The 13,594-nt window shown below is 48.6% G+C and overlaps 1 protein-coding gene across 2 annotated transcripts; it reads right to left on the bottom strand.

Moving 5' to 3' along the window:
• Window positions 1-13,594, bottom strand: PPCDC (phosphopantothenoylcysteine decarboxylase). 2 transcript variants are annotated; one of them, XM_038147447.1, is made up of 6 exons: window positions 13,338-13,592; window positions 11,518-11,684; window positions 7,537-7,632; window positions 5,132-5,260; window positions 3,244-3,412; window positions 1-613 (listed from the first exon to the last, which is right to left on the bottom strand). In XM_038147447.1, the coding sequence occupies exons 2-6, from the start codon at window positions 11,668-11,670 to the stop codon at window positions 528-530; spliced, it is 633 nt and encodes a 210-aa protein (XP_038003375.1). In that variant the 5' UTR covers window positions 11,671-11,684; window positions 13,338-13,592; the 3' UTR covers window positions 1-527. The 2 variants fall into 2 exon arrangements, with proteins under 2 accessions (XP_038003375.1, XP_038003374.1); XM_038147446.1 differs by lacking the exon at window positions 1-613 and having other exon boundaries at window positions 2,199-3,412; window positions 13,338-13,594.

Genomic DNA, 13,594 nt, shown 5'->3' with positions numbered 1-13,594 from the left:
CAGGATTAAAAACTTTTTTTTTTATTAAGCTCCCAGAGGGAAAACTGTTTGGACAGTGACTCCTGCTGGGAGGAACACGGAGCCAGCACAGCTATGGACCAAGCTTTGGAGAGCAGGAATGGTCCAGGAGCCACTTGCTTGAACGGGCTGCAATTACCCTGCACCAGAATTTGCAGGGCCTTTTCCTCTCTAGAACCACAGGAGCTCAAACACCTTCTGCAGCCTGCCCAGAACAGAGCAGGTGTGAAGCACTGGGGGCTGAGCAGCCTTGGCAACAGTTACTCCCAAAATACCACAGGGTTTTCCACACTAACACAGCACATTCTTGGCTCTGGTTTTTGAAAGTCTGTGGTGAGGTACCACATTTCAGTTTGGCACCAGCTGGAAGACAACCGTTGGCTCCTTCTGTTGGAGAGCAGCTAAAGATATGCATGCCAAGAGTACCAGGGCAGCTGAGCCCAGCTTCTTGTTGGCTTTATCTCCAAACCATCAGGAAGGCACAAAACCACCATTAACATGCCAAAACATCAGCTCTGCTTTGGCACATCCCGTTCTTCGAGGATCCTTTTAACTCTTTCCACGATGGTCCACACTTCTGCCATAGCACCTCGGCCTGCAGGGCAAGAGCAAAACCACACGGTGAAATCCAGGGTGGGGGCAACCTAAAGAAAAAGTGTGGATGAAAATTCCCTGCCCCACCTCCTTTCTCCAGGGTGTGTTTCAATTCAAAATTGTGTGTTTTCAGCATCTTTCTGAAGTGGTCTTTGCCTATACAAAAGACTTGACAAAGCCATACCATTCCCATGACTCTGCCTGGAGAGAAAGGACCTCCATTAGAGAAAGCTGCTGTGGATTCCCACCAGCCTGAATCCTGGGAGCAACTCTTGGAGAAAGCTGAGTGCTGGACAGAACAAAATGGAAAGGCTTTTCCTTTGGGCCTGGTTATCTGCCAGATGAACATCTAATCTATGTTGCCTGCTGCTTTCCTCTGAAGCAGTTTTAAACCCAGGTTCAGAATTTTAAAGCCTGAGATGATTAAATCACCTTGTCTAACCTTGTGTGCTCAACTCAGCACCAGGAACTGAGGCCATTCACTCTTCTAATTTGCCTGGAGCTGAGGAAAGATCTTCTCCCACAGGTATTTGTCTCTTGGAAGACTGAAAAGGAGTCTCTCTTGGTATTTTAGACTGCTGGCTAATTGATCTCATAACTTACTACTGCTCAGCAGAAATTAGTTCTGGGAAATGTCGTTTTCCTCTTTTTCAGACCTGTAAATCCCAGGAGGTCTGGAGCATCCTGTGGACAAGCTGCAGGCAGATTCGGACCCTTCTGCTCTCCTAAGCTCAGGGAGAAGAGCTGCACCTGACAAGAGACACTCCCTCTGCATGGTTTGGCAGAGCTACACCCTTCCAGAACACTTCCAAGGCCTGCCTTCTTCCTCCACCATCCACTACTCCAACACCTCTGGCAATCCAGTGCTGGATTTTTAGGTTTAGCAAAGCAAACTCTTACAGCACAGCTCATGCCTACAGGTGGAAATCTGCCAGTGTGCCAGGCTCTAGAAATCCAGCCAAGGACGATGAAAATAATGGCAGTATGGAAACTCTCCAGTCAAGAAACTCAGTTTGGTATTCTAACTCTTTTAGCTAGACTTTTTGTCTAAACCCACCCTTTACCGAAGGAGAAAAATTCATCAGATAAAACTCGGGGCTAGTAAGGATCTGGTGCATTTCAGGTGAGGCCCAACCACATGGGGTGAGGAAGAGAAACCTCCTAGAGCAAAACAAACCACAACATCAACAGACAAAACTGGTGCAAACTGAGTCTCTTCTGCACCACGTGTGTGAGCTTTGCTACGTGCTGCTTGTGTGGAAACCAGGGAAACCCCTGCGTGGATGGAAGCCACAAAACCAAAATGAACGTGGAACAGGCTGTGGGGTGAAAGGCCTGAGAAAAGGGGAAGGGGTGAAAAAAAGTCAGTTGTGGAGACTAGTTTGGGTCTTCAGAGAGATTGAATCCATTAGTGGCCTGCCATAATCTCCCTAGAAGCTGCCAGGAAAAGTGCAGGTGTTTGCCATCAGGAAGATCTTGTGGGGAATTGACTCACGAGCACAAGTGGAGTCCACTCAGATGAGGCTGCTCCTGCCATCCCTGCATCCCTCTCCTCCAAGCTCCTTCAGGAGTTTGCTCTCACAGCTGAGCTGGATATGAAGAAATTGGATGTAATCATGCCTAAAATCCCAGTGGAAGGCTAATGATCCAGGATATTTCAACTGCTGTCTGAGTTACTTGACTACACTTACCTAACTGTAAATATTTCCTAGTTTTCAGTTCCAAAAGTACAAATCCATGGAGGCATTGCACCTACCTAAGGATTCCAAAACCATGCCAGGCCTAGAATTTAACCACGAGGGACATTTTAACAGCCTGCCTTTGTCACAGAATGTTTATTGGACTGACAGGGTGGTTAAAATCCTGCTGGAGCCAGGGCTCCATAGAAGTAGGTTACATAGAAGTAGGTGCAGGCTGTGGCTGGAACTAAGGCATGTTTCACAGAGATTTGCCCAATGAATTTTTATTAAAAAAGCAAATCCATTCATCCAAGTGGTTTGTATCAAAAACCTTCCCAAAAGTCAAAATACCTCCATTAAAAGCTACTAAAACTCAAATGAGACCATTATTTCTTAGCACTCCAAGCTAGATGTATTCAGTCTGCACTTCCTCCACACCCCTCTTTCACTTCACAGAACTCTGCTGTCAAAACCCCAAATCAAAGCTTGTTTGGGAAGCTAAAAAGTAACCCAGGCAACAACAACAACAAATGTTAAACTTGTGTACAGCTACACCCCCAGCTACAAAGGGCTTTCCTCACTGTCTGCACTCAGGGACAAGATTTAATCCCAGTGATGGAGCTGAGGAACTGAGGCACAATGAAAACAGCCCCCAGGCCCAGCAGAGGGCAAAGTCAGGACACCCAAATCCCAGGCTGGTAACGTTCACCACGGAACCTTCCTTCTCTTTGATCTCCTCTCTTCCTGAACGAGCATTTCTCTTCAATATCAGGCTCACCTGGAAGCTCTTAAGGCTACTTAAAAATTAATGATGAGGGATAACACAGGGCAAAGTTTCAGGTTGTTTGTACAAACCGTGGCAGTTCAACATCTCTGTGGCCACACAGCAAAAGGCAGCACATCCCTCCAGGATGAGGGAGGGAAAGGAGCAGGAGCCAGGAAAAGGACTGACCTTCATCCCCACACACCAGTTTCTTCACCACACAGGGGATCTCCGTGTAGCCAAAGCCCTTCAGCTGCTCCACCTGGCGAGCTGTGATGGGATGCTCCCACATGGCCGTGTTCATGGCTGGGCAGAAGAGCAGCGGTTTGCTCAGGTCCCACGCGCGGATCACGCAAGTCTGCAGGAGAAGCCGTGGCAGGGCTGGGATTTCCTCACTCCTTCCCATCCCTTTGCTGCAGCTTTCCAGCCTGGCTGTTGTTTTGTCAGTGCAGCTGGACTAGCCCATGGGCCGAGAGTAATTTGTAGCACATTCCAGCCAAGCTCATCTCTGACAGGCAGGAAAGATGAGGGAGGCTACCCAGAGGACAAAACCCACCCTGCTCCAGCCAGCAGCCCAGGCTGGAGCAAACCAAGCTGGAAGAGGATGTGCACAGACTGCGTGGGAGAGAAGCTGAGAGGTGGCCACAGATCTTACTGGCTACAAAGACACCCCCGGGGCAACACTTCAGATAACAAAGCTGAACGCTGAAAGTTGGCAATGAGTCTTTCTGACATGAAATGCCAGCTGGATCCAGAACTGCCTGCAAGGGAAGCAGTGCTACTTCCAGGACACAACAGAGGAGAGCACGAGCACATACGGGCTGCTGCAGGAGATGCTGGCAGGTTACAAGGCATCTGGCAGCTCCTGTGTGCTACAGGCAATCAAATCTGACTCCTCAGCACGTCCAGATAACCCAGGATCACCTCATCCCCTTGGAAAGATAATGCTGGTTGTTCTTAGTGCAATGTCCATTGGATTCCCCAGGCCTTGCAGCATTTCAAACAAAGGAGCTTCCAAGGGAGCAGCTCTGATCACAGAGTCCTTACAGGAACCCTGCCCACCCTTTTTTATACCCTGTGACTCAAACCCTTCCCAGCACAAGGAAATCTGATGGAATCTGTTCTGAACTGCCAACCAGCATCTCCAGCACTCACTTCCCTTCCCTGGATCTGCCTCTTCCCTTCACAAGGCTTCCAGAGATGGGCAGGAGCCTGTGGAGCCACACATCCCTGACATCCATCCTGAGCTCTTCCCTCAGCACACCCACAAGGGACCCAGAAGGACAAGACATTGCTTGTCCCTCCCACAGCTCTTTCTGGCTTCTCTCAGATCCCCAGTGATGTGCTCTGGGTGGATTTTGTTCATTTATATGCACTCCTTACCCAAAAGGCTGTAGGTCATGCAGATCTGCAGCTTCCTGAGATCTTTCGTGTGGTTAATGCCTGGCCACAAAACATTCAGCCCCATTGAAGGTCCCCAGCACCCAACAAAGAAGCACACTCCCTTTAAATACACTTTCTGATTAGGCTGAAGAGCTTCAAGAGCCCTTTAAATAGCAAAAACAAGCCTGAACAAGCAAAATCCTCTGTAGCTGAGGCTGGGAGGTAAGTGGGCATGAGCATGTTTGAAAGTCTGTGCTATGTTAGGTGAGGGAGGTGGTGAAGTAGCAGGAAGTAAACAGTTTTATCTGATCTCACAGGTGTCTTTCCAGATTGTATTGAAAAAAACGTAGAGGAACTCAAAAGGGAGTGAGTGTGTGTTTGTGTGTACGAGTGACAGAGAGAGAGGATGGAGGCAGAAAGAAATACCACCCTCCAGAAAAAGCAGGGAAGACAAAGCAGGGACTGGGAAATGAGACAAGAGACAAAGAAGTGAGGAGTGGGAATGGATTTCAGGGGAGGAAAAAGAAGGAGCAGGGGAATCAAGCTGGGGAAGAGAGAGACAAGCAGCTGAAGGGGGAGCAGAAGGTGCAAATCTCACTGTTGGTGATGCTGCAGAGGCACCAAGGCTCCACGGAGGCAGGGTCAGGCAGTCCTGAGGGGTGGCAGCAGTGGCAGGCAGAGCCTGGGTACTCACCAGCAGGTTGTCACAGATGCCATTGGCGACCTTTGCCAGCGTGTTGGCATCCAGAGGTGCCACCACCATGAGGTCAGCCCAGCGCCGGAGCTCAATGTGCAGGACGGGGTCCGAGCGGCCCTTCCACAGCTGCAGGGGAGACAAGGTGGGCAGCAGCAAACCCTCACACACCTCATCAATCCCACCCCAGGAAACACAATTCCTGATGGAATCCTATGGAATTATGCTTATGGAATTCAAGGGATGGCAGCGGATCAGTGGATGGGGGGGATCCTTTCCCCACAAGACAATTCACACATCTGACAACCACAGGTTTAAACTCACAGCAAAGAGCTGTCCCCATCCACAGCATCCCTTAGCTTTGTAATTATTCCTAAGAGCTCCATCCCTCAGCCAGCTGAGCCAGGCAGGCCCAAACCAGGCACACATTTCCTGGGGAACCCATGCGATTTAGAAAGCTTCGCATTGAAGTGAAGCTGCCCACTGGCTTCTCATGAGGTGCAGACCCCTAACTCAACATGTCACTTTTAATTAGGATGCAACAACCCTACTCACACTCAAAGCAGCAAAGGGAACCCTCCTAAGTACTGCAGGCAACACTGTCCTGTTGGCTTTCTCCATGATGGATGAGGTTTATCCAGTTTGGCACTTCTCTCTTCTCGGCTCTCTGAACCACAGAATGGTTTGGGTTGGGAGGGACCTTACAGCTCACCTTGTCCCATGGGCAGAAACATCTTCCACTTGACAAGGTTGCTCCAAGGCCCATCCCATCCCTGAACACTTCCAGGGATGGGGCAGCCACAGCTTCTCCTTGACACACTCTTGAGTGAATATTTGTTTTCTCTAAAGCCCTGAATTGCTCAAGAGAACCCCGGTTTTAAGAGCTCAGTTAACTGGGAAAGAGTCCTGAGAAGCAGCAAACAGCATCAGGCGCTTATTCCCCAGAGGAGACCCAACCACAGGCCAGCACGGGCTGCGTCAGGGCCACAAACTGCTCCTCCTCTGAGTCATGGGAAGCCACAACAAAAAGGCAGCATCCGAAAAGCCGGGGCTTCCTGAACACCTTTCCCACCTCCTCCACTCACTTCTAGTGTTTCTTGTCATTCCGTTGTCAGTGAAGGATCTCACAAAGACATGCTGAGCAGGCTGTCACAGTGAGCCCAGAGGAGGCCATCAAGCTGGTCAGAGGGATGGAGCACCTCTCCCGTGAGGAAAGGCTGAGAGAAGTGGCAGCGTTCAGCCTGGAGAAGAGAAGGCTTTGAGATGACCCAATTGTGTCCTTCCAGTGCCTGAAGGAGCCAGCAAGATGGAAGGAGGCTATTTACAAGGGCCTGGAGCAACAGGACAAGGGGAAATGGCTTCCAGCTGCCAGAAGGCAGGGTTAGATACTGGGATATGGGATATTGGAAGAAATTGTTCCCTGTGAGGGTGCTGAGGCCCTGGCACAGGTTGCCCAGAGAAACTGTGGCTGCCCCATCCCTGGAAATGTTCCAGGCCTGGTTGGATGGGGCTTGGAGCAACCTGGGAGAGTGGAAGGTGTCCCTGCCCATGGCAGAGGGTTGAACCGGATGAGTTTTGAGGTCCCTTCCAACCCAAAGCATTCTGTGATTATTTCCCATCACAAGAGCTCCGTGCCTGCTCTGCAGGGTGCCAGCAGACCTCAGAGCCTGACCTGCAGCTCTTCTATCACCCCACTGAGGGTTCCTCAGAAACAGCTGCCTGAGGCTGTGGCACCTTAGGATCCAGTAGGTATCCACCAATCCCTGAGACCAGCCAGAAAGTTTCCTGGCCATTGCCATTGGTGCGTGTCTGTCCACTTAAAAGTGGTGCTCGTGTGTGAGCAGGAATAGGGGTAAGGAGAGTGCGCCTTGTGCTCAGATCAGCACTGCAAAGCAGGGATGAAATGTATGGAAAAACAAATCTTGATGCTTGTACAATGAACCTCTTCATACTGAAGGACTCTCAAAGTGTGTCAGTAAAACTGCAGTCAGGAGAAAAAGTCGTTTCACAGGGAGCAGAGATGTTCACAGCCCTGACAGCTGAGCTAAGGAGAATGAAGCTGCTGCCTGCGTGACAAGTATGACTCATGACAAGCACCAAACTTGCTCACCATGGCTCTGCAGTGGCTGTCTTGACATTTCCTGACGCTCCTCTCAGAGCAGCTGAGCCCAGGGTGAAGAGAGACCACTCTCTACCCTCCCTGCCTGCTGCAGAACAAAATCCTGCACTGCATCAGGGCAGCCTTTCTCTTCCTCCTCCTTTACAGCACGTTCTTCAAAAGCCACATTCCAAACACATATTACTAGACCAAGGAGTGAGTCTTGGCTCAGGTTTAAAAAGGAACTAAGTGTGGTTTCTTGCAAGAAAACTCAAGAGGAATGCTTCCATTTGCGAGAACAACTCACCTGCCACTCCTCTTCATCACCATAGAGAGTCACAGGAATCTCCTGGGCATTGTAGAAATGTTTTGCCCTCTCAGTGGTGACCACCTTCACCTCGAGCTAAGCAGAAAGAAAAAGACCACTGGTTAGACGTGAGGACAATATTGAAGGTGTTGTGGCTTCTCAGAGAACCTCCCCTGTTCACAGCTGAAAGGCCAGACCACCACAGGCATCCGCAGGAGCCAGAAACTCATTTCATGTCTACCTAAAACAGGCAGGTCCTCACCTGCCAAGCAAAAGGGAAAACTTCTGTGCAGCTGTGTCCATAGCGCAGGGTTTCTGCGCAGCAAACCAGTGGCTCCCACAGAGAGAAACTGGGTGAACACAGGAGGGTTCTCTCTGAAATCTCAGATAAACCTGCAAAGCCACTGGAACCTTCATTTATTGGTGTCTGCTGGGGAAAGCCTATCCCATCCATCGGGTGTTTATTTGACACGCACTTACAAAAGTTGCTAAGGTGAACCTCTCGTTTCCTTCTGCAGAAATCTTCCCAAGCGGAAAAGGGGCCTTTCCCCTGTTTTCTGTGTGTCCTGCAGCTCTGATAAATGTTGCCAACAGCTCCTGCCACGGGCAGTGAACCAGAGGTGTCCTCCACGTACTGGGATCAGCCAGTGTCAGCTCTGCATGCCCTGACTGCCCAAGTGGGACATGGAGCTGAATTTCCAGCTGCAATTCCTCCCAAGGATGTTCCTTAAGCCCATCAACATCAAGACACATGGATGGAGCACCCTGAAGATTGGTAATGAGGAAGATGAACCTCAGGCTGCTGATTAGAGTGAAAAGTAGCCCTTTTCCATGGTATTGGCCACTGCCTGCTCCTTCCAGCAACTCCCAGAAGCCACTGCACGATTCTGTTGATCTGACAGTGAGACGGGGAGAAATCAGCCCCACCAACAGCTCCTTGCTGCTGGTAAACAGTGCCTTGAGGTAGAAAACTGAGGATGCACTTGGTGTGTGCACTCCTTGCTACAATTAACTGCTGGAAACCTCCAAGCTCCCAGAAGTTCTCTGCAACAGCAGCAGCAATGTGACAGAATGCATTAATCCAGCTCCCAGCACCATTTATTCCGCTGGGAACGAGGCAGTGCTGGCTCCTTGCATCCTATGAGACTAGAATAACAGCTGGGAGCAGTGGAAAATCCCAGCCTCGGCATATTGTGGCCACTGGTAATGTCCTCCATTTTCTGAAGGAAAAGTGACAGGATAATACAGGACACATTTTCGGTACCGTACATTTACTTTTCTGCCTCTTCTAAATGTCTGTTTTTCTTGAAACACCCCTGACCAGGAATGACAGGTGTTCGTAGTGTTTTTGAGCATGAAGATCACACTCCCAGGCATTAGTTAACTGTATTATTTCCATGCTAACCTCACCCCACAGGAAGCTGCTCGAGCCAAGCAGCGACACCCACAAAGGCGCTATCGCCGCTCCGCAGGCTTCGGGCGAGGTGTTAACCTCAGTCTGCAAAAAAATTTATTTATTTATTTATTTATTTGAGGGGTGTAAAGGCCACTGTGCAGCTTGAAGGAGGATGGCTGCTCTCTGAAGTGCTGCCATTGAAAAGAAATATTTATTTCTTCCAAGCATAAGCCCAGGACGCGGGAAGAGCTCTGACTGTCGAGCAATGCATTCAACCACTCCAGGCCAGAACATTCCTGAGGGATGTTGAAGGAGTCTGAGTGCTGGTGGCTGAAATCCCACCAGCCCCCAGGAAAGCTGTTCTGTGAGTTAAATATTCTCCCTAATGAAGGTTTTCTGCTGGGGTGGGCTCCTGGTTCCCTCGTTCTCAGCAAGTTCTTCAAGTCCCTCCAGCTAGACTGGGAAGAGGCCAGAGCTCTCAGGATTACTTCAGCCTGCACAGTTTATTCTATTTACCTGGCACACCCTCTGTTTGCCTGTGGATATCTTCAACAGCAAAGGCAGCTTGGCCACACTCAAACTCCCTCACTGGAGACAGTTTAGATTAGTTAAAGGTCTTTGGCTTAAGCCAAATCTCCAAAACAAACTTTACCACAAAGCCCGTGTTCAGGCAACACTGCTGGTCTCTGATAGAGGATTCTCCTGGCACAGCTCAGGGTAAGGAGGTGCACGTGGTAATTTTTTTAATGGCTTTCACAGTTCTGACAGCAGAATCCTCCCAGACAGCCTGAGCACAGGAGCTCCTCTGTTAAATGGCACCCACAAGCTGAGGCAGAGGCTGCCTGGCAGCTGCACAATGAAGTGACAGGGTGTGATTTAAACCTAAAATCCAGGTGACATCCTGGAGCTTCAAGAGCAAAACATTTTGCCCACCAAAAAGTCTGTCCTTGCCTTTCTTTAACCTAGGATCACAGACTGCTTTGGATGGGAAAGGAAATTAAAGGTGTTTCAGTGCCACCCCCTGCCATGGGCAGGGACACCTTCCACTACCCCAGGGAGTTCCAAGCCCCGTCCAACCTGGCCTTGGGCACTTCCAGGACAAGGCAAGGACAATTCAAGCAAAAGGCAGCGAGCTGTCACATCCACTGGCACCCTCGAGGAGGTGTTGAAGTTTAATGAGCAGCAAAATCACTCTGCCAAGTCATTCACCACAGACCGTTTCAGGCAAAACATCAATTTAAACTAACCACTCTGGTCGCAAGCCTGTGACCACATCTCCTCTGGTATCAAAGCCATATTCTGCTCCTGCCCTGCCTGATACATAAAGTTCTGCTCCAACACTAAAGAAATTGATGCAACGGCCTGGTGCGGGATCAATAAATGCCACGGGACAGTTACACTGACTCAGCAGGCCTTGAAATCACAGCAGAAATGAGTAAATAACTTTGATTAATAAGCTTTTACAAACTCCTGGATGTCTCAAGTTTGCTTTTTCTGCCCTAAAACCAGTGGCCACAAGGTCTGCACTGGATGTCACAGACCTCTGGGGCTGCACAGAGTTTTGAGTCCAGCTGTCTGCAGCTCTTAATAATGAAACAAACACTCCGAGGGAAGCAAAGGGCTTGAGCCACATTCCTACCATGGGTCATTCACATTCTGCCTGTCACCTGCACAGAAAGATGTCCCAAGCTCCAGGAGCAAAGGAAAATGGACAACAGCCAAGCTAATCCAAGAGGGAGAGGATTAGAAGATCTCCATCTCTGAAAAATGTCATTTTTCTTTATCCTTCTTATTTCAGGCTGGGACCTTTGACCTCGCTAATCACGTGGGGCCAAGTCATAAATTAACTGAGGCCTCTCTTTGCCACACATGCCTCACCTCCAGCACCCTTTCCAGCCTGGGTAACAACATCAACCAGATCCAGCAGCACCTCCTCTGCCTCCACAGCCTCCCCAGGCATCCCAAAGGATATTCATGCAGCAATCTCATCAATACATCTGCGGATTTCAGTGCACCCTCCTGCCTCGCCACTGCTCCAAAATATTCCCTCCATCTCTAAAAACCTGAAAGTTTTCTATGCTTAACTTTATCCTGCATCAAAAAGAGCACATTTCCCTGCCTGATCGGTCACCAGTGGCCCCTGCTGGGCACCTCTGTTACTCCAGACAACAGATAGTAAAAAAATACTACACAAACACCTAGAGCAGTTTGTGTTCTCCATTTCTGGATTTACAAGGCCTGTTTTCCCTTTCTGGATCACATTTGGAAAAGCCAAACTGCAATACCCTGGAGATTTCACGTTTCAGAAGCATCACCTCTGTCTGCAACCACATCTGCTAACTTGACCGACCAAGGACAAACTCCAGGAAAAAAAAAAAGAAAAAAACACTCAAAGCAAAGATCTTTTCAAGTATGGAATGGTAAGAAAAAAATAATAATTTAAGAACAGGTGGAATCCTCTTCACAGACATTTTTGAACTAAGGGAACCAAGGAGGAACTTGTCACTTCAGCAGAAGCCACGTGACCACTCCCCAAAACCAGGGTAACTCCAACTCCACAAAGCTCCACCAACAGCTTCACTCACCCCAGGGATTTGCAGCAGTTCTGCCACCAGCACGGGCAGCTTGAGGGCAGCCACGCTTCCAGTCACTCCCAGCAGCACGTGGAATTTTTCCCGTGCCACAGATGAGCTGCTTCCTGCAGGAATGCCTGGCTCTGGCAGGGAGATGGGCTCCATGCTCCAATCCAGCTCTGCAGGCAGAGCAAAACAAAGACACGGGGCTAGCAGAGCCTCCAAGCACAGCTCCAACCCCAAGACATTCCCCACGGAGCTGGACCCTGCAGGACCCAGAGCCACCCAGAAAGATGGCATGACTCTGGGTCATCCCCCAAACGTCACTCATCCCACAGGGATTTCAAGCACCAGCAGAGCTTAAGGGCAGCTCAGTGTGTAATCACATTTTTCTCTCCTAAAACCTGAGCAGAGAGGCCACAAAAGCACCCAGGTAAATAAAGTTCATGCCCACCAAAATGAAGACTCCCACCTGTTGAACACGGCCCAGAATTTAGGGCAGGTAAATAAATCAATTTGGGATAAAATGTTCCACCAAGCTCTCTAAAGGCAAACAAACCCCTGCTGAGATGCTTTCCCACTGTACTCTCTGGCAATTAATAAATGCACAGAGATGTTTCAATAATTAAAAATGTGGGGCCTCACTGCAGGCAGGACCATCTTGTTTCTCACTGTGTCCCTGAATATTGACAGCAGCACTACAAATAATTCCCTAGAAGCTCTGCTGCTTCCTCCTGGCCGCCCTATGCTGCTGCCACACTGAAAAAAAACCAAACAGAAATTCATGTTTTGGTGGGGAAACTGACACGGGAATATCAAATATAATCAATTAACGAGCAAGTAGCAAAGAGCAAATCCAGTTCTTGAAAAATCACTGCAGGCAGTAAAGTTTGCTCCATCGCAGCGACGTCCTTGGTGTTCAAACTGTTTGGAAGCACTTAGGGTGGAAAGAGGAAGATGGACACAGGCTGTCCTGGTTTTGGGAGCAACTTGGAGGATGGAGAGAGGAATTTCAGAGGATCACGGCCAGGTTTGGGATGGAAGGGAAATTAAAGTGACCAAATCCCACCCCCTGCCACTAAAAGCCCAATTCCAGCTTTGCTGATTAGCAGGGGTAATTAAGAGGTGAGGAAATGTAGCAGGACATTGGCTGAGAGATTTTAATGCTACCACCATGCTCCATATATTCATCTATATCTAATTAAAATCAGATTATTATTTATAAATAATTAAAATTATTATCTACTCAAAGCATGCTTAGGATGTTCCTAAAACGTCCACAATTAATACCACCAAAGCAACCAGAAATTAAGGGTAATTAAGAGGTGAGGAAACGTAGCAGGACATTGGCTGAGAGATTTTAATGCTACCACCATGCTCCATATATTTATCTCTATCTAATTAAAACCAGATTAGTATTATTTATAAATAATTGAAATTATTATCTACTTAAAGCATGCTTAGGATGTTTCCAAAACGTCCACAATTAATTCCAGCAAAGCAACCACAAATTAAAGCCTGGGTATTAAATTGTAAATTTTTATGCAGGAAGCTTTCAAAACGCTTATAAATTATAGGGTAACGATAAAAAGGATAAAAATGATAAAATGATAGAACAATTATTAAAATGGTAAAATAATGGTAAATACGGTGAAACAATGGTAAAAAGGTGAAAAATTTGAAACACTACAAACGTAAAAATAACGGCCAAAATAGCAAAATAGTGGTAAAAATTATAAAATAACGGCAAAGGATTATAGTAAAGGCTGTATGTATAATAATATATGTAATATAACGATAAAAACAAGTGCTGGGCCGCGCTTTCCTCTTACCCAAACACACCTGAGGGGACGCAGCCACCAGAAAACAAGCAATTTATAGGCCCTTAAGGGTTAATGAAATCGACCTTTAATGCGGTAGCGAGGCTGAAAACGGCTCCAAAAGGCCGCACGCCAGCACCGAGAAGCGGAGGGGCCCCCAAAAGGTGACAAAAAGGGCCCCGATAGCGCTCCGGGCAGGGCCGGGAGGGGAGCGCGGCCGTGAGGGGAGCGGGGCCGCGGGGCGGAAGTGGGAGGGGCCGGGAACCGGA

This window comes from Motacilla alba, chromosome 10, assembly GCF_015832195.1.
Source record: "Motacilla alba alba isolate MOTALB_02 chromosome 10, Motacilla_alba_V1.0_pri, whole genome shotgun sequence".
NCBI classification, from domain to species: Eukaryota; Metazoa; Chordata; class Aves; order Passeriformes; family Motacillidae; genus Motacilla; species Motacilla alba.
Note: the sequence above shows the minus strand (reverse complement) of the source record. Positions and strands in the feature narration are given on the sequence as shown.

What these genes read in the sequence shown, in the direction of transcription:
- PPCDC (XM_038147446.1), bottom strand. Translation starts at nt 11,670, where the DNA reads ATGGAGCCCATCTCCCTGCCAGAGCCAGGCATTCCTGCAGGAAGCAGC. An exon ending in AACTGCTGCAAATCCCTGGG is followed by an intron (nt 7,633 to 11,517) that starts GTGAGTGAAGCT and finishes CTTTCTGCTTAG; the next exon opens with CTCGAGGTGAAGGTGGTCAC. An exon ending in GCATCTGTGACAACCTGCTG is followed by an intron (nt 3,413 to 5,131) that starts GTGAGTACCCAG and finishes CTTCTCCTGCAG; the next exon opens with ACTTGCGTGATCCGCGCGTG.